The sequence below is a fragment of the Equus przewalskii genome, chromosome 10, assembly GCF_037783145.1.
Source record: "Equus przewalskii isolate Varuska chromosome 10, EquPr2, whole genome shotgun sequence".
Lineage (NCBI taxonomy): Eukaryota > Metazoa > Chordata > Mammalia > Perissodactyla > Equidae > Equus > Equus przewalskii.
The window spans coordinates 37,625,503-37,644,110 of NC_091840.1; the positions used below are offsets into that span (position 1 = coordinate 37,625,503).

Below are 18,608 nucleotides of genomic sequence, written 5' to 3' on the forward strand. Positions count from 1 at the left end.
AATTTTATTTGTATTATCAAACAGGTTGAAAAATTATTTTTTAAAGATACCATTGAAAACTGGCTTAAAAATTAAGGATTTAGGAATAACATCTGGGAAAAGACCTGCCAGATCTTTACAGAAAATCATGTACAATTTTATTGTAAGACACTGAAGAAACTGTAAATAAGTATAGAGATATATTTTGCTCATGGAGTGGAAATCTTAATTTCATAAAGATGTCACTAACTCTAAACTGATCTACAAATATTTGCAGCATATATAACCAAAAAATGATTGGTAAGAACTGTAACGATGGGAAAAAATGAAAAGTCTGGAAATACCAAGTGTTAGAAATGACTTTGAGAAGGAGATCATGTATACACTCTGTGACACAATTTGGATTTGGTAGATAATACTCGGGTTCAAAATGTTAGCTACGGCTCCCTACTGAGAATTATGCATCTCAGGAACACAAATAATATCGATGGAAAAAGGTAACCAGAAAAAGAGGCCGGAGAAGAATACACATAGTATTTTCCAATTATTATAGGTGCATAACAAATTATCCCCAAACTCAGTTACATAAAATAACCATTTATTATACTCAAGGACCCTGAGGGTCCGGAGTACGGACAGGGGACGGCGGAGGAGACTTGTCTCTGCTCCATTCAGTCAAGCTGGGGTGGTTTGAAGGGTGGAGTTAGAATCATCTCAAGGTCCTCCCACTCACCCATCTGCGGTTGACGGCAGGGATGTGATGAGCTGAAGAAACACGTGTTACCACAATTACCATAAACAAGGAGCCCGAGAAAAGCAAAGTGGCAGGACGGCTGTATCCGCCCCACCCTCCCCGCCCCGAGACAAGCCTTTGGAGCCAGGTCTGGACTAATCATCCCGGAAGGTCCCAAGGTGCTCCTTACAGCGCGAGGGGTGTGTGTCCGAAGCTGCCTCCTGCGGAGCAGCTGGCTCTTCGCTCCTTGGCCCTCTCTGCCTTAACGGCAGCTCTCGTCCGATCCGCAGCGGTAACTGAGCTTTTCGGCTAGAGGAAGTAGCGCCGCTGCGGGAATGCGAGCAGAGCTGGAACAGTCCGCCGAGGCTCAGCCCGCAGGGGCCCGACGCTTCTTTCCTCAGTTGTGCCCAGTGAAATAGAAGACGCCCGCGCAAAAGCTCAGGGTCGCTCGCTGCGCACTCGCGCGGGCGCTTCCTGGAACGTGAATTGGCCAACAGAATCCAGGTTCTGGAAACTTCAGCCAGAGAGGCGCTAAGGGCGGGAAAGGGCTGCCGCGCAGGACGCGGATGCGTGGAGAACCCGCGTGCACTTGGCGGGTGGAGAGCACGCAGACAGGGACGGCAGCGACGGCCTCGCCGAGGTCTTTCTTTCTTTCCTTTAAGTGATGTTTATTTTTCAGTCTTACCGCAGAATCTAGAAAAGGCAGATAGCCAGTGTCAAAGGGGAAATCCCCCGGCCGGGGAGCGCAGATAGATTCATTCGTAGGTGCTTTCGTGTGCAGCTGCTCGGCACGCCCAGAGCGGGGAGGCGGGGCGGCGGCGTCGCTGGCCCGGAGCGCAGTCTTTCAGGGACCTCGCCGCTGGCGGCTGGCTGGGCTCGCGTAGCGGTAAGGGACCGTGCCTCCGGGGAGCGGCGCGCTCGCGGGTAAGTTTGGCACCTTCCATTGTCAGATATGCGAACCTCGGCTTCTTTCTTACCCCCGGGAGGCCTAGTCAGCTGGCTCCCGGTCGAGCTGGGGCGCCCCCAGCGCAAACCCTACCTCCCACTCCCTCCCCGGGAAACCCCGGGAGACCGGATTTCTCTCCCATTTGGGAGTGTTGGCTCCGTGGCTCTTGTCTCAGTAGCAACTTCTACCCCAAATTGCGGGCTTTTTAAGAACTTGGGATCCGGACACTTGGGAGTTTGGGGTCAGGGCAGGACGTTTGCCTCTGTATGGGCCAGGAACTGCCTTAAAGAGCCTCGGGGATGGGAGGCTGGGGGATCTTCGGTGCCTCAGCAGGGGCAAGTAAGGCGGGAAGAGCAGAGCGGTGTGTGGACAGGTCAGGCAAGTGCACTTACCCGGAACTCCTTGGGGATATCCTGGACTCCTGGAGTCGTGAAATGAGGGGAATTGGGGAATAGGTTCTGTGGGTAAAATGTGGCTGACCAGTCACGGACGAACTGTCTTCTAGATCCAGAAAGAGACACCAACCACTGTGGTGCCCTGCAGTGGGTTTATAATGTAGCAGAGGGGAAAGATGAGAACCATGCCGTCCTAAACGAACTACGAAGTGTAGGAGGAGGGCAAGGAACGCACCATGATTTTTGTTCCCCAGGAGATAGTTCCTGTCATTCCTGTCCCACCTTTCTGTGCAGTTCCCACCAACCTGCATTCTGGCGTAACTCTAAGGAGATGTGAATGTCATCCCTGTCCTCTTTAAAAATAGCTTACAACACAGCCTAAATCCCGAATCCAGGTCTGATACAGTTTCCCCCACAGTCAAAAGTGTAAAAGATTTCAGAGGAAACAACTAACCTGTAAACCTAGATCCAAGGTTCAAGGTGAAGTCAATATTTTTTAGGTCCTAGGGATTTGGTAAACTCCAGTCTTCAGCATATTTGTAAAGGATTTTGTTCCAGGTGTATGCCTGAAAAAGTGGTCAACATAGCTACAGTGTTGGGTTAGTGCCAAACCACAAGCTCTGGGTTCTCTATAAAGTGACTCATCCGCAGCTCCTGTGGGTTCAAAGTTTACAAGCGGTATGGGCAAGCATCCTCCTTAAGCACTTTAGTAGTGAGATGTGCATATGGTGGGTGAACCAGAAACGTTCGCCTATGGCAGGGCCTGATGCAGAAGGTGCTAGAAGGTGGGCTGGGAGGAAAGGTAAGAGGGCTCTAGTTACAGAGGCTGCAAGAAGAAATAGAGAGCAGGAGCTGCTTGGCAAGGCTTATGTTACCAGAAGATGGTAGCACTGGGGCTGTGTAGCTGGGCATAAGTGGAGCTGATTCCCCTTTTTGGATAGGGATGGAGAGTCTCTTCTGTCAGGTCAGCAGGAAAGATGCACCCACATTTTAGGAAGCCCTCGTGTGTAAGAAATATGGTTTAAAGAACACGAATTGTGCTATAATACTATGGAGAAAGGACAGCATGGCAGGAATACACGTCTCCCTCTGCTTTTTTGTGTAACTGTGCCACGTTAAGACTATTATTAAGTTTTTAATTTAAATGACTGTGCTTATCTGGTGTTATTGTTGTTCATCTACCCGGAGTGGAGACTTCTGTTAGTTACTCTACTGGGGGGACCCCTCAGGGTCATGTTTAAAGCTTTCTATTAGGGACCCAGACCAGAGGGGCTATGTGAATAAATGACTAGGTCCCAAGATCTCTTTGGGAGGTAGCTTACTTCTGGCTTAGCTCTGAGTTTTTGGGCAACCCTGAGGAAATGGTGCAGCCTTCTAATAGACTTGGAACCATAGCCTCCTCCCTCTAAAAGGTACAGAGCAGAGCCCTATAGTCCTCCCTGAGATAAAGTTGCTAGAGAAAAACCTGATAGAATTCCTCAGGAAACCATTTGACAATACATATCAAGATCTTTAAATATTTGATCGCTTGATCCAGTAATTCAACTTTGAGAAACCTCTCTCTGTGTACACTTTGTATACACACATGATTTTACCTTATTTGGGCACCTGAGATCAAGTATAAACTCATGTTTTAGCCTCAACCTTGACTTCCTCAGATCCAAACTCTTTCTTCAGTTATATGATTTTTCCCCTATAGGGCTCCATTCCTACAGAAAAGAAGCCAGATTGCTTCTTTTGCTGCTTCTGCTTGTTCTGGCCTCCCATTCCCCATGTCAAAAAATCTTTACATATGTTGGAACCATATTTGTATACAGACTTGAAGTAGTTTGCCAGAGACTCTAGACTCACTGCACATTAGGAGATGTGATTAGCATGTCCAAGTGTCAGTGTAACTGATCCAAGATCCTAGTATAGTTATAGTGAACAATTGAAAGAAACTTCAATTCCCAGATGTAGGGGAATGGTTAAGTAATGGTATGTTAATACTGTATATGAAATTATGCAGAAGTTACCAAGGTTTTAAAAGAATAGCTAATCTTTATCTTACAAAAATGACTATGTATGATATGTTATTACATGGAAAAGCAAGATTCAAAACTGTTTGTCTATTTTAGTTTGTGGCAGTATGGCAGACCATGACAAACTCTCCTTCTGAAAAAAACCTCATCATATTGGGTAAAATGTTAAAAGAATAACAAAACAGCTTACATTTCCAACTCAGTTTATGAAGCTGCTATAACCTGATACCAACATCTGTGAAGAATAATATGAGAAAGAAAAATTTTGAGACAGTCTCACTCATGATCTTGGATGCAAAGTCTTAACATATTAGCAAATCAAAATCAGTATTAAGAAATGATTACAGAAGTAATATCAGCAAAATGGTGGACTAGGAAACCTCAACACTTCATTTCGCTGTGGAAACATGAAAAACAATCAGAAACTGGCTGAACCAATAGTCAAAGGTCTAAAGCAGTCAACTGGATGCCCAATCAAGAAAATGCCACATTCAAAACTGTAGGAAATCTCATGAAGTTTCTACTTGCCCTTGCCTCAACTCCTCCCCAGCATGTCAAGGTCTTGGTCTGGAGGAGGTAGCAACCCAGTTCCCAATACCCTCCCTTGGGAGGTGGCAGAACAGATTTTTTTTTTGCAGTGTTCTTACCTGTGTGGGGCTGCCTGAAGGATTGGTCTCTGTAACATCTAACTCAGATCTCAGATGGGGAAAAGTGGCAGCCACTGCTCATGAAAGCTGCAAGGAGACTATGGACTTGTAGATGCCTGGGATAAAAGATTAGAGCTGGAGACATTCAATAACTGTCTAAAACCTGGAGGAGGAGCTGGGGTGAGATCTTTGGGAAATGAAGACATTCAAAAGCAGCCGTGTATATGGAGGAATTGAGAATATCACAGGCAGGACTCATTTTCAGAAAAGACCTGAGAATACCTTAAGCTTTCATGTGAGACTGACTCCCTATGCTCAGAGCATGCTCAGGAAGTCAGTGAAGGATGGACTTGTCACAGAGCCAGCCTTCAAAGACTGGAAGAAGTGGCTGTGCCCACTTTTCAACAAAAACTCACAAGGCATACAAAGAAACAAGAAAACATAGCCCATACAAAAGAAGAAAGTGAAATGGCAAAACTTGTCCCTGAGGAAACCCAGGCATTAGCCATACTAGATGAAGGCTTAAATTATAAAATTATAAAAATTATAAACAACTGTCTTTTGTATGCTCAAAGAGCCAAGGGAAAAAATGGGCAAAGAACAAAAGAAATCAGGAAAATGATATACAAGCAAAATGAGAATATCAACAAAAAAATAGAAATTATGAGAAGAAAGCAAACAAACTCGGGAGCTGAAAAATACAATAACTGAATTGAAAACATCATTGAGAGGGGCTCAACAGCAGATTTGAGAAGGCATAAGAAAAACATCAGTGAATTTTAAGACAGGACGATTGAAGTAATTAAGCCTGAGGGGCAGACAAAAAAGAATGAAGGAAAGCAAACAAAGTCTTAGAGACTTGTGGAATACTATCAAATGGACCAATATACACATTATGGGAGTCTAGGAGGAGAGGAGAGAAAGGAGCAGAGAGATTATTTGGAGACGTAATGGCTGAAAACTTCCTAAATTTCATGAAAGATGTGAATCTACAGATCAAGAAGCTCAGCAAATTCCAAGTAGGATAAACCCAAAGAGACCCACATGGAGACACACTATAATCAAACTGTTAAAAGCCACAGTCAAAGAGAATCTTGAAAGCAGCAAGAGAGAAGCAACTCATCGTGTACAAGAGATCTTCAATAAGGTTAACAGCCAGTTTCTCAGCAGAAACCTTGGAGGCCAGAAAGCGTAGGACGATATATTTAAAATGCTAAAAGAAAAAAGCCCTATCCACTGAGAATTCTATATCTGGAAAAACTGTCTTTCAAAAATGAATGTGAAATTAAGATATTCTCAAACAAAAGCTGTGGGAGTTCATTACCACCAGACCTGCCCTATATGAAAATATAAAAGTCTTTGGTAATGGAAAACAAGTGGAGAAATATATATATATAAGTATTATTGTAATTTTTATTTGTAGCTCCATTTTTTAATTTTCTACAGGATTTAAAAGAAAATACATAAAAATTATAAATCTATTTTAATAGTACATAGGATATAAATAGACAGTTTGTGACATCACTAACAAAGTGAGAGAGGAATGAGTTGTAAAGAAGTAGAGTTTTTGTATGTGACTGAAGTCAAGTTGGTATCAACTTAAAACAGATGACCAGAACTTTAGGATGTTATATGTAATCCCTGTGGTAACCACAAAAATATCTGTAGAAAATAAACAAAAGGAAGTCAGAAGGGAACTAACACATATCACTACAGAAATCAATTAAATTCACCAAGATAGATCACATCCTAGGCCATAAAGCACTTCTTAACAAATGTAAAAGAAGAGAAACCATACAATATCTACTCTCAGACCACGATGGAATTAAACTAGAAATAAATAACAAAAAGATAACTGGAAAATCCCAAACTGGGTGGATATTAAACAATGCATTTCAAATTTACATGAGTCCAAGAACAAATTTCAAGAGAAATTAAAATTATTTTGAACTAAATGAAAATGAAAATACAACTTATCAAAATTTGTGGGATGCAGCAAAAGCACTGTTTGGAGGCAAATTTATAGCATTTGAATGTATATATTAGAAAAAAAAGAAAGCTCTAAAATCAATCATCTAAGTTTCCACCATAGGAAACTAGAAAAGGAAGAGCAAATTATATCCAAAGTAAGCAGAAGGAAAGAAAGAAGAAGAATTAGAGCTGAAATCAATGGAACTGAAAACAAGAAATCAATAGAGAGAAGCAGCAAGACCAAAAAGCTGGTTCTTTGAAAAGATTAATATAATCAATAAGCCTCTTGCCAGGCTAACTAAGAAAAAAAGATAGAGGACACAAATTAGTAATATCAGAAATGAAAGAGGAGATATCACTACAGAACGCATGGACATTAAAAGAACAATCAAGGAATACTATGAGCAATTATATGCCCACAAATTTGATAACTTAGATGAAATGGACTAATTCTTTGAAAGACACAATCTGTCAAAACTCATACACACAAAAATAGACAATCTGTATAGGCCTATATCTATCAAAGAAATTGAATCAATAATTAATGACCTTGCAAAACAGAAAGCACCAGACCCAGATGGGTTTACCAGTGAATTCTACCAAACATTTAAGGAAGAAATTATTCCAATTTTTTTACAATCTCAGAGGATAGAAGCAAAGGGAATACTTCCTTACTCATTCTGTGAAGCCAGAATTACTCTAACACCAAAATCAGAAAAAAAAAGATATGACAAGAAGAGAAAACTATGGATCAATATCTCTCATGAACATATATGCAAAAATCTTTAACAAAATATTAGAAAATTTAATCCAACGGTGTATAAAATGAGTTATATGCCACGACCAAGTGAGATTTATGCCAGGTGTGCAGGGCTAGTTCAACACTTGAAAATTGATCAATGTAATCCATTAGATCAGCAGGCAAGAGGAAAAAAAATTTCATAATCATATCAAAGATGCAGGAAAAGCATTTGACAAAATCCAACAGCCATTCATGCTAAAAGCTCAGTAAACTAGGAATAGAGGGGAACTTCCTCAACTTGATATCCTTTCGAACAATGTATTGGAAGTCCTTGCTAATGCAATAGGACAAGAAAAGAGAATAAAATACATACAGATTGCAAAGGAAGAAATAAAACTGTCTTTGTTTCCAGATAACATGATCATCTATGTGGAAAATCCAAAAGAATCAACAATAAAAGAAAAACAAAATCTCCTGGAACTATTAGCAGTTATAGCAAACTTTCAGCATACAAGGTTGTTATACAAAAGTCAGTCACTTTCCTATATAACAGCAGTGAACAGGTGGAATTTGAAATTAAAAGCACAACACCATTTACATTAGCACCCCAAAAATAAAATATTTAAGTATAAATATAACAAAATATGTAAAATATCTATATGACAAAGACTATAAAACTGTGATGAAAGAAGTCAAAGAATAGCTAAAAAAGTGAAGAGCTATTCCATGTTAATTGATAGAAAGACTCAATATTGTCAAGATATCAGTTCTTCCCAACTTTTTCTATAGATTCAATACAATCCCAATCAAAATCCCAGCAAGATATTTTGTGGATATCAACAAACTGAATAGCCAACAATATTGAAGGAGAAGAACAAAGTTGGAGGACTGACTCTACCTGACGTCAAGGAATTCCTGTAGCTTCAATAAAGCTACAGTAATCAAGGCAGCAGGGTATTGGTGAAAGAATAGAAACAGGTTAACAACAAAATAGAGAACCCAGAAATAGACCTACATAAATATGATAACTGATCTTTGACAAATGAGCAAAGACAATGCATTGGAGCAAATATAGTCATTTCAACAAGTGGTGCTGGAACTACTGGACATTCACATGCCAAACAAAAAAAAAAATGAATCTAGACACAGAAACTAACTCAAAATGGATCACAGACCTAAACGGAAAATTCAAAACTATAAGACTCCTAGAAAATAATGTAGGAGAGAACCTAGGTGGCCTTGGGTATGGTGATGACCTTTTAGATACACACCAAGGGCATAATCCATGAAATAAAGAATTTGATAAGCTGAACTTCATTAAAACTAAAAACTTGTGCTCTACAAAAGGTAATGTCAAGAGAATGAGAAAACAAGGCATAGACTGGGGAAAAATATTTGTAAAAGACATATCTGATAAAATATTGTTCAAAATATACAAAGAATTCTTAAAACTCAACAATAAGATGGTTAAAAAATGAGCCAAAGACCTTAACAAATATTTCACCAAAGAAGTTATACAGGTGGCAAATAAGCATATGAAAACATGCCCCCATCATTTGTCATCAGTGAAATGCAAATTAAAACAAGATACCACTACACACCTATTAGAATGGCTAAAATTCAGAACACTGACAGCACTAAATGTTGGCAAGGATGTGAAACAATAGGAACTCTTAGTCATTGCTGGTGGGAATGTAAAATGGTATAACCACTTTGGAAGACAGTTTGGCAGTTTCTTACAAAATTAAGCATATTCTTACCATACAATCTAGCAATCATGATCTTTGGTATTTACCCAAAAGAGTTGAAATCTTATGTCCACATAAAAACCTGCCCGTGGATATTTTAGCAGCTCAGTTCACAATAGCCAAAACTTGGAAGCAACCAAGATGTCCTTCAATAGGTGAATGATGAACTGTGGTTTGTCTAGACAATGGAATGTTATTCAGCGCTGAAAAGAAATGAGCTATCAGGTCATGAAAATACATGGAGGAACCTTAAGTGTGTACCAGTAAGTGAAAGAAGCCAATTTGAAAAGGCTATACTGTATGACTCCAACTATATGACATTCTGGAAAAGGCAAAACTGTTGAGATAGTAAAAAGATCGGTGGTTGTCAGGGATCGGAGGTCAGGGAGGAATGGATAGGCAGAGCACAGAGCACTTTTATAGCAGTGAAAGCACTCTGTGTGACAGTACAATGTTATACATGTTATTATTATGTTATTATGCATTTGTCCAAACTCATAGAACATACAACACCAAGAGTAAAACCTAAAGTAAACTATGCATAAAAAAGTTAATTAAACTCAAAGGAAGGCAGAAAGGCAGGAAATGAGGGACAAAAAAATCTATAACATATACCGAAAACAAGTAACAAAATGGCAAAATTACTTCCCTGTCAGTAATTACTTTCAGTGTAAATGGATTACCCCACCCAATCAAAAGACATAGGTTAGCAGAATAGATTTAAAAAATCAACAGGATCCATTTATATGCTGTTTACAAAAGACTCACTTTAGATCTAAGGACACTTTAGATGGAAATGAAAGGTGGAGAAAGGTATTTTATGCAAATAGTAACCAGAAGAGAGCAGAGGTGGCTACATTAATATCAGACAAAGGAGACTTTAAGTCGAAAATAGTTACAAGAGACAAAGAAGGACGTTGTATTATGATAAAAGGATCAATTCACCAAGAATATGTAATAGTTATAAACATGTATGCACCAAACATCAGAGCTCCTAAATATATGAAGCAAACATTAACAAAATTCTAGGAAGAAATAGATAGCTCTGTAATAATAGTTGGAGTCTTCAATATCCCACTTTTAATAATGGATAAAACAATTAGACAAGATCAATAAGGAAATGGAAGACTTGAACAACACCATAAACCAATTGGATCTAACAGACATGTACAGAACACTCCACTCAACAATGACAGAATATATATTCTTCTCAATGCACGTGGAATGTTCTCCTAGACGACATGTTAGGCCACAAAACAAGTATTAACGAATTTTAAAAGGTCAGAATTATACAAAGTATCTTTTCTGATCACAATGTAACTAAACTAGAAACCAATAATAGAAGGAAAACTGGAAAAATCACAAATTGTGAAAATTAAATAACACTCTTGAACAACCAACAGGTCAAAGAAAAAATCACAAGGGAAATTAGAAAATATCTTGAGACAAATGAAAACAGAAATACAATATGCTAAAACTTATGGGATGCAGCAAAAGCAGCACTAAGAAGGATCTTTATAGCAGTAGATGCCTACATTAAAAAAGAAGAAAGATCTCAAATCAACAACCTAATTTTACACCTCAAAGAACTAGAAAAAGAACAAACTAAACCCAAAGTTAGCAGAAGGAAGGAAATAATAAAAATTAGAGCAGAATTAAATGAAATAGAGAAAAGAAAAACAATAGGAAAAAAAAAACAATGAAACTAAGTTGGTTTTTTGAAAAATCAACAAAATTGACAAGCCTTTGCCCATATCGACAGAGGAAAAAAAAAATAAAACTCTACCTAAAATCAGAAATGAAAGAAGGGACATTGCTAACAATTTTACAGAAACAAAAAGGATTATAAGAGAGTACTATGAACAGTTGTACACCAACAAACTGGATAATCTAGATGAAATGCACAAATTGTTAGAAGCACACAACCTGTCAAGACTGAATCAGGAGGAAATGGAAAATCTGAATTGATCTATAACTATCAAGAAGATTGAATCAGTGATCAAAACCCTCCCAACAAAGAAAAGCCCTGGACTAGGTGGTTTTGCTGGTGAATTCTATCCAAGAAAATACTTTTTGTGGGGTCTCTGACAATGTAAACAATTTAGGTTGACTAAAATCACATCAGCACCACTCTGGCAATTCAGTCTTACTCAGTCTTCTGAAAGAAATACTGCTTCAGCCAAGGAGGGGTGATCCACTTGCCAGGTGTCTTAGTCTGTTCATGCTGCTCTAACAAAATATCATAAACTGCGTGGCTTGTAAACAACAGAAACTTATTTCTCATAGTTCTGGAGGCTGGGAAGTCCAGATTAAGGTGTTAGGATGTTTGGTGTTTGGAGAGGGCCCGCTTCCTGGTCCATAGATGGCTGTCTTTTCTCTGTGTCCTCAATGGTAAGGACAGGCTGCTCTCTGGGGTCTCTTTTATAAGAGTACTAATCCCATTCATGAGGGTGGAGCCCTCCCAAAGGCCCCAGCTCCGAGCATCATCACATTGGGGATTAGGTTTCAACATATGAATTTTGAGGGGACACAAAAATTCCATCTGTAGAACCACCCTATTCTCCTGGAACCTAGATGTGAGGTCCCGGGACACCTCAATAGGCATGAGTCCCAGGGCTCCTTGGGTAGAGGACCATTGAGCTCTGCAAAGGGGATAAATGGGGACCTTGGCCATGCAGTTTTGTCCAGGCTTGGACACCCTTCCAGGATGACACTGCTGGCCCTGACTGGTCCTGAGCACTGGAAGGGGCTCAGAAAATTTCAAGGAAAGCATTCCAGAGTGTGGAGAGTGCTCTGTACCCCCTGAGGTTCAGGGTCCAAGGCAGGAACCAGGCCACGAGCCTTTCCTCCTTGTGTCCTAAATGATAAGGAGCCCTCACTTATTTTTCCGTACTTTGAAAATGTCTTCTCTGGACTATTCCATGCTCTGTTTGTAAAGATTCACCCTAGATCCATAGTGAAATTAGACTATCTGAAAAAGAAATTTTGTCCAAGACTGGAGTTATTGCTATTAGAGAAAGTCAGAGCCTAGGGTGTAGGTCAGAATTAGCTAGCCCCCAATGATCTTCATTCTGGTGTCTCAAACCTCTAGGAGCCCTCACCTGATTGCCAGTAGTTTGAAAACAACTGCTCTGGACTCTCCAGTGCTCTGTTTCTGAAGATTTCCCTGGATCTGTGATGAGTTTTGTGTCCAGTATGGATACAAAGTTCTGTGGGAGTCCCGAGGAGAGCAGGACAGACATGGGAGTTCTGAGAAGGATGAGAGGAGTTTATCAGGTGACATAAGTGGAGGAGGGCATTTGAATCTCAGGGCACACCTATGCAGAGGCACAGGGACCCCAGATCACCTGGGGAGTGGTGACTATTCTGGTGCATGTGGAGTGGTGGCATTTATTGAACACCTAGCCTGCCCCTGTAATTTGCTAAGTGTCATGTGGAATATATGTTCTTTTTTTCTTCTGTATGGAATGGTCATGACTGGCATATGAGTTTTCCTGATTTCACTCCAATTGTCCAAATGGTCTGGGGTCCCAGAATTATTGTTGTGTCTTATCTCTGGCTGCTATTACAAAAATACCATAGACTGAGTGGTTTATAAACAACAGAAATTTATTTCTCAGAGTTTTGGAGGCTGAGAAGTCCAAGATCAGGGTGCCAGCATGGTCAGATTCTGGTGAGGAGCCTCTTCTGTTTGCAGACTACCGACTTCTCATTGTATCCTCATATGATGGAGAGCAGACAGGGGAAGCAAGCTCTCTTGTGATTCTTATAAGGGCACTAATCTTATCCGTGAAGGCTCCACCCTCATGACCTCATCTTATCCTAATTACCTCCCAAAGGCCCTACCTCCTAATACCATCACATGGCAGGGGAGGGGTCAACATATGAACTTTGGAGGGTCACAATCTTCAATCCATAACAATTGCTTACATGTCATCTGGAATTTACAGAGATAGAAGCGGCATCCACAGTCTACAGCTGAGTCTCTGCAGGATGCTGGTCCACCAGTGGACAGGAATATTCTGACCCCTCTATAACCTTTCCTCGTGTTGTGGTTACTACCTATGATGGGACTCTGCTCTCAACTGTTTCTGGGCCATCTATGGCAAAGCAGTGATGTCAGTAGACCTTAAAGGGACAGAGCTAATGAATTCAGAATACTTAGACTAAAGTAGATGTTTTGTATATAAGAATTTTACCTCATTGAAAATATGTGGATACCTGACAGGAAAAGAGCACAGTGACTTGGGACTCCTTGCTTAAGATCTGTGGCTAGAATTTGTGAATCTAATTCATCCTTGCAAGAAGGAAAAATTATCATCATGGCATATTGCTGGATGTCCTTAGACCCCAACTTAGAATTTTCCCAAAGGATTTCCCAATTAAAGGCAGTAACTAATTTAGATAAAAGTTGAAATTATTAAAATAAAAGTAAAAGTAGAATTAATATGTAAAACTAAAACTTGGTTCACTGAGATGATCAAAAACTCAGATAGGCTCCCCTCAGGGGCTTATGTAAGGAAAGGAGAGAGAAAACAAGTAATACAATATTAGGGATTAGCAAGGACATTTAAACGCAGATAAAGATGAGATTAAACAATTAGAAAAGGATCATATAATACTATGGCAAACAATTCAAAAATTTAGTAAGAGTAGAAGTTATTATAGTCTCAGCTCAAAATCTATCCAACAAAGTCATTTCATACCTGTACCCTTACCGTGGTGTTTAGTGGAATATACACAGCAAAAGGTTTTGCTGGGTTTGCCTCTCAATACAGAACGGGCTGTCTCTCCTGCTCAGGTCCTATTCTAATGGCTCTGTCTGTTTTACAGAAAAAGATTTCCGCTTGGAAATTGAACAGCTCCTGGGAAAATGGACATCTGTATTGATTTGCAAACTAACTATGCTGAGCTGGTTCTGGATGTGGGAAGAGTCACTCTTGGGGAGAAGAACAGAAATAAAATGAAAGATCGTCAACTGAGAAAAAAGCAGAATGATAAAATCTCACGAGCTGTGTGTGCTGAACTGAATTCTGGAGGGGGCGTGATCAAGGCCGAAATTGAGAATGAAAACTATAGTTTCAAAACTGATGGAATAGGATTAGATTTGGAAAATTCTTTTGGGAATTTGCTTCCGTGCGTTCGTAAATACCTGGACTTCATGCAGCAAGATAATTACTTTCTTATTTTTGTCAAATCATGGAGCTCAGAAATCCCTGGTCTGAAAATTGTCACCTTGAGCTCCAATTTGTACAAAAGAGATATAACATCTGCAAAAGTCATGGATCCCATTGCTGCACTGGAGTTCCTCAAAGACAGGAAAGAAAGAGGAGAGGTATTGTCTCCAAAACCGTTATCGCCGCCAAAGAGGTTGTGTTTTGGTGTACAAGAAGAAAGTAACATAGAGGCCGCAGCTGCTGACTTTTTTAACAGGACGAAACTTAAGTATAAAGAAAAACTCACTTTTACTGAATCCACGCATGTTGAAATGAAACAGTTCTCGACAGAAAAGTGGTTTCAACGCATTAAAGAGATTCTCCCTCAGTATGTTTCTGCATTTGCAAATACTGATGGGGGATATTTGTTTATTGGTGTAAATGAAGATAAACAAGTGATTGGCCTTAGAGCAGAATCAAGTGACCTTGACAAGTGGAAAGGAGAAATAGAAACATCCATTAGGAAGCTGCCTGTCTATCACTTCTGTGGGAGGAATAGGGAGATAAAATACTCACACAAATTCCTTGGAGTATATGATGAAGGACATCTTTGTGGGTATGTTTGTGCTCTCAAAATACAGCGATTCTGCTGTGCGGTGTTTGCTAAAGAGCCGGACTCCTGGCATGTGGTAGACAACCGTGTGAGGCAGATGACCGTGAATGAATGGATCCGGTTCATGGTGGATGCTGAACCAAGTGAGGAAGGACCACGTAAGGAATTTCTGATCTTTAGAAATAAGGCTACATTTGGCTAGGGTGGCAGGAAGGTTTTTTCTGTGGGATTTGGGGCAAGATCAGTAAGCCTCAGATTTCAATACCTAATTTACGAATCTCTGGTGGATGCAATCAGGAGTTTACTATCTCTTGTTTTCTTCTGCTCGCTTAGAACATAGCTATTCCATACAGAAAGCACATTATCTTCTTTCAGTAATACTACCTGGTGCAAAGATCCAATTAACCCTGTTTTTCTTCCCTACCACCTCTTTATACACTTTCAAAGAAAGCCTGTTCAATCCTCCTCCTTTTTCTTTCTGATCTCAATCTCAGTAACTGACCATTTCTTTTTGTTTTTTTGTGGGGAAGATTGGCCCTGGGCTAACATCTGTGCCAGTGTTCCCCTATTTTGTATGTGGGTCGCTGCCACAGCATGGCTTGATGAGTGCCATAGGTCTGCACCCAGGATCTGAACCAATGCATCCCGGGCTGCTGAAGCACAGCGTGCAAACTTAACCACTGAGCTAGCCCCAACCATTTCTTTCTTTCAGGAATACTTGCCTCTTTTGTTTACTTGCTCTTTCATCTTTCCACTTATTTCCCTTAAAACCTCTTCCTCTCCTGTTTTTTCCATTTGTGAGGCAAAATGTAACCCTAAATTGGACTAACGAAAGAAAAATGTTGGTATTTTATCTTATTTTGGAAAAGGAAAGCCTCAAATGAAATTATACCAGCACTAGCAACTTCCAAAATCTCTGAAAACACAAGCTTCTTCCTTAGAATCTGCACAAAACTCAGCTCTCCGTCACTAGCCATCACATCTTCTAATTCTAATTGCTTGTAAAATGAACCCAGTTATATGGTAAGGTATTCAATTACTATTAAAACATTTTTCCCATTAATTTTCATTCCAGGTATAGTATGTTTCAGCAGCATCAAGGATTAAATTTACAATTTGTGTCTGACCTAGGAATCTAACCGCAATGTCTAATAACAATATTTCTATTGGGAAAATGGGGTTCTTCTAAGCAGACGTTCGATCAACTATGCTTTAGTTAGTTGGGGCTCTCCTCTGTGGCAAATTAAGAATGTCTTTTTGTTTTTTTAAGATTTTTCCAGCTTATTTGAAGAGATGGGGCTTCAGCGAAGTAGGTTGTCACCAATTCCCCGGAGTCAGCCTCTTGATAATTGTAAGCATTTGGAAAGTTGGGAGCAGAGATGTCACCTTCCAGGTAGTTTTATTCTGGCTTCTTTGGACTTGTTGGTGTGAATGTGTTCAAGCCTCCTTCTCTTTAGATCAGCTTTATCTTGAAATTTTTTTTCTTCTTCTCCCCAAAACCCGCCACTACATAGCCGTATATTCTAGTTTAGGTCCCTCCAGCTGTGCCATATGGGACGCTGCCCCAGCACGGACCAATGAGCAGTGCTAGGTCCGCGCCCAGGATCCGAACCGGTGAAACCCTGGGACTCCGAAGCAGAACGTGCAAACCCAACCACTCGGCCACGGGGCCGGCCCCCAGATTTTATCTTGAAATTTGTCATCAAAGCACATTCTGGTGTTTATGGGAATAAGTGTTTTTAGTCATTGATTGTGTCGAAGTATAATTCTATAGATTTTGATTAGAGTTTTCTTGGTGTAATAGGAACGCCTTTAATTGAAAGTAAGAGAAACTCAACTCAGTTTAGTTGAAACAAAAAAGGAAGTATATCATGTCAACTGGGAAGTCTAGATTGGGGCCACATGGCTATATTCAATTACTGAGGAAATGCCATCAGTTCTCCCCATCTCTGATTTATCTGTTTTTGTTGTTACTGTTTATGGGCAACATGTTTTCTACTATATGAACAGTGTTACCTTGAATACTCTTGTTCCGTCTTCTAGTACATATCTGCAAGTTTCTCTTGAGTGCATACCTAGAAGTGGAATTGGTGGGTCAGGAGGCATGTGAATATTCAAGTAATAAGGAAATGCCAAATTGTTTTCCAGAGTAGATGGGTCACTTTGCTCCCATCAACAATATATTAGGAATGCCACGTCTTCTGCAGTTGTCAGACTTCTCATCATCTTTCTTCTCCTCCTCTTTCTCACCCTCCTTCTTCCTAGTCAAAAGGTACAAATTGTATCTCTTTGTGCTGTGCATTTCCCTGATTGTTAATTTCGTTGAGCGCCTCTTTATATACTTATTGGGCATATGTATTTCATCTTCTATGAAATACCTATTCTGTCTTTTGCCCATTTTTCTATTAGGATTTTGTCTTTTTGCAATTGAGTTGTAGGAGTAATTTACAGATTCTAGATCCCAAATCCTCTTTTGATCATAGGTATTACAGAGTACAGATGTACTTTCCAAGTTTGTGGCTTGCATTTTCTGTTTTCTTAAGGCATACTATGATCATCAGTAGTTTCAAATTTTAGTATAATCAAACGTACCATATTTTAATTTTGTGGTTTAGTGCTCTTTGTGCCTGTGTAAGAGATCCTTTTCTACCTTAAGATTAGAATGGTATTTCCTTTCATTTTCTTCCAGAAGTTTCAAAGTTTTGCACATTACATTTAACATTTAAATCCTCAATCCATCTCAACAGACAGTGATGTAGGGGTGCTATTTCATTTATTCCATGTGGATAAACACTTTTCCACCTCCAGTTACTGAATAGTTCCACATTCACTGACTCATTTGCTACCGCCTCCAGCATATTACTACGTATATCCATGTAGAGCCCTGTTTCTGGAGTGTCTGTTACGTTCCCTTGGTCAGTTTGTCTATCCCTATGTACACGATACCGTCTTAAAATTGTAAGCTTATACTAAGTACCAGTATCTGGTAGAGTAAATCCCCCTACTTTTGTTCTTTTTCTTTGAGAGTGTCTTGGTAATTTTAGTCATTTAATCTATCATATAAATTTTAGAATCTGCTTAAGTGTGACAAAAAATCCTTTGGGGATTTTGATTGTAGTTACGATGAATCTCTAGATAGGTTTGGGAAGAGATTACGTATTTACATCAGTCAGTCTCTGTACTCTTGAACATAGGAAATCTCTCCACTTACTTATAAATTTCTGCATACAAGTTTTGTACATCTTTTTTTATTTTTATTTTTTAAGTTAATTTTTATTGAGTTTATGATAGTTTACAACCTTGTGAAATTTCAGTTGTACATTATTGTTTTTCAGTCATGTTGTAGGTGCACCACTTCACCCTTTGTGCCCAGCCCCACCCCCCTTTCCCCTGGTAGCCACTAATCTGTTCTCTGTGTCCACGTGTTTAAATTCCACATATGAGTGGAGTCATATGGAAATTGTCTTTCTCTATCTGGCTTACTTCACTTAACATAATTCCCTCAAGGTCCATCCATGTTGTTGTGAATGGGACGATTTTGTTCTTTTTTTATGGCTGAGTAGTATTCCATTGTATATATATACACCATATCTTCTTTATCCAATCATCAGTTGATGGGCACGTAGGTTGCTTCCACATCTTGGCTATTGTAAATGC

At 39.8% G+C, this 18,608-nt stretch overlaps 1 protein-coding gene across 2 annotated transcripts in view; it reads left to right on the top strand.

The window, feature by feature from the left end:
- Positions 1-788: 788 nt before the first annotated feature.
- Positions 789-18,608, top strand: part of SLFN12 (schlafen family member 12) — a 43,184-nt gene continuing 25,364 nt past the window's right edge. The window contains exons 1-3 of one of the 2 annotated variants that reach the window (XM_070562510.1): positions 789-1,636; positions 14,016-15,109; positions 16,222-16,302. In XM_070562510.1, coding sequence (XP_070418611.1) covers positions 14,056-15,109; positions 16,222-16,302 — 1,135 coding nt within the window. In that variant the 5' untranslated portion in view covers positions 789-1,636; positions 14,016-14,055. Of the gene's footprint in view, positions 1,637-14,015; positions 15,110-16,221; positions 16,345-18,608 lie in introns of both variants that reach the window. The other variant, XM_070562509.1, reaches the window with a different exon arrangement.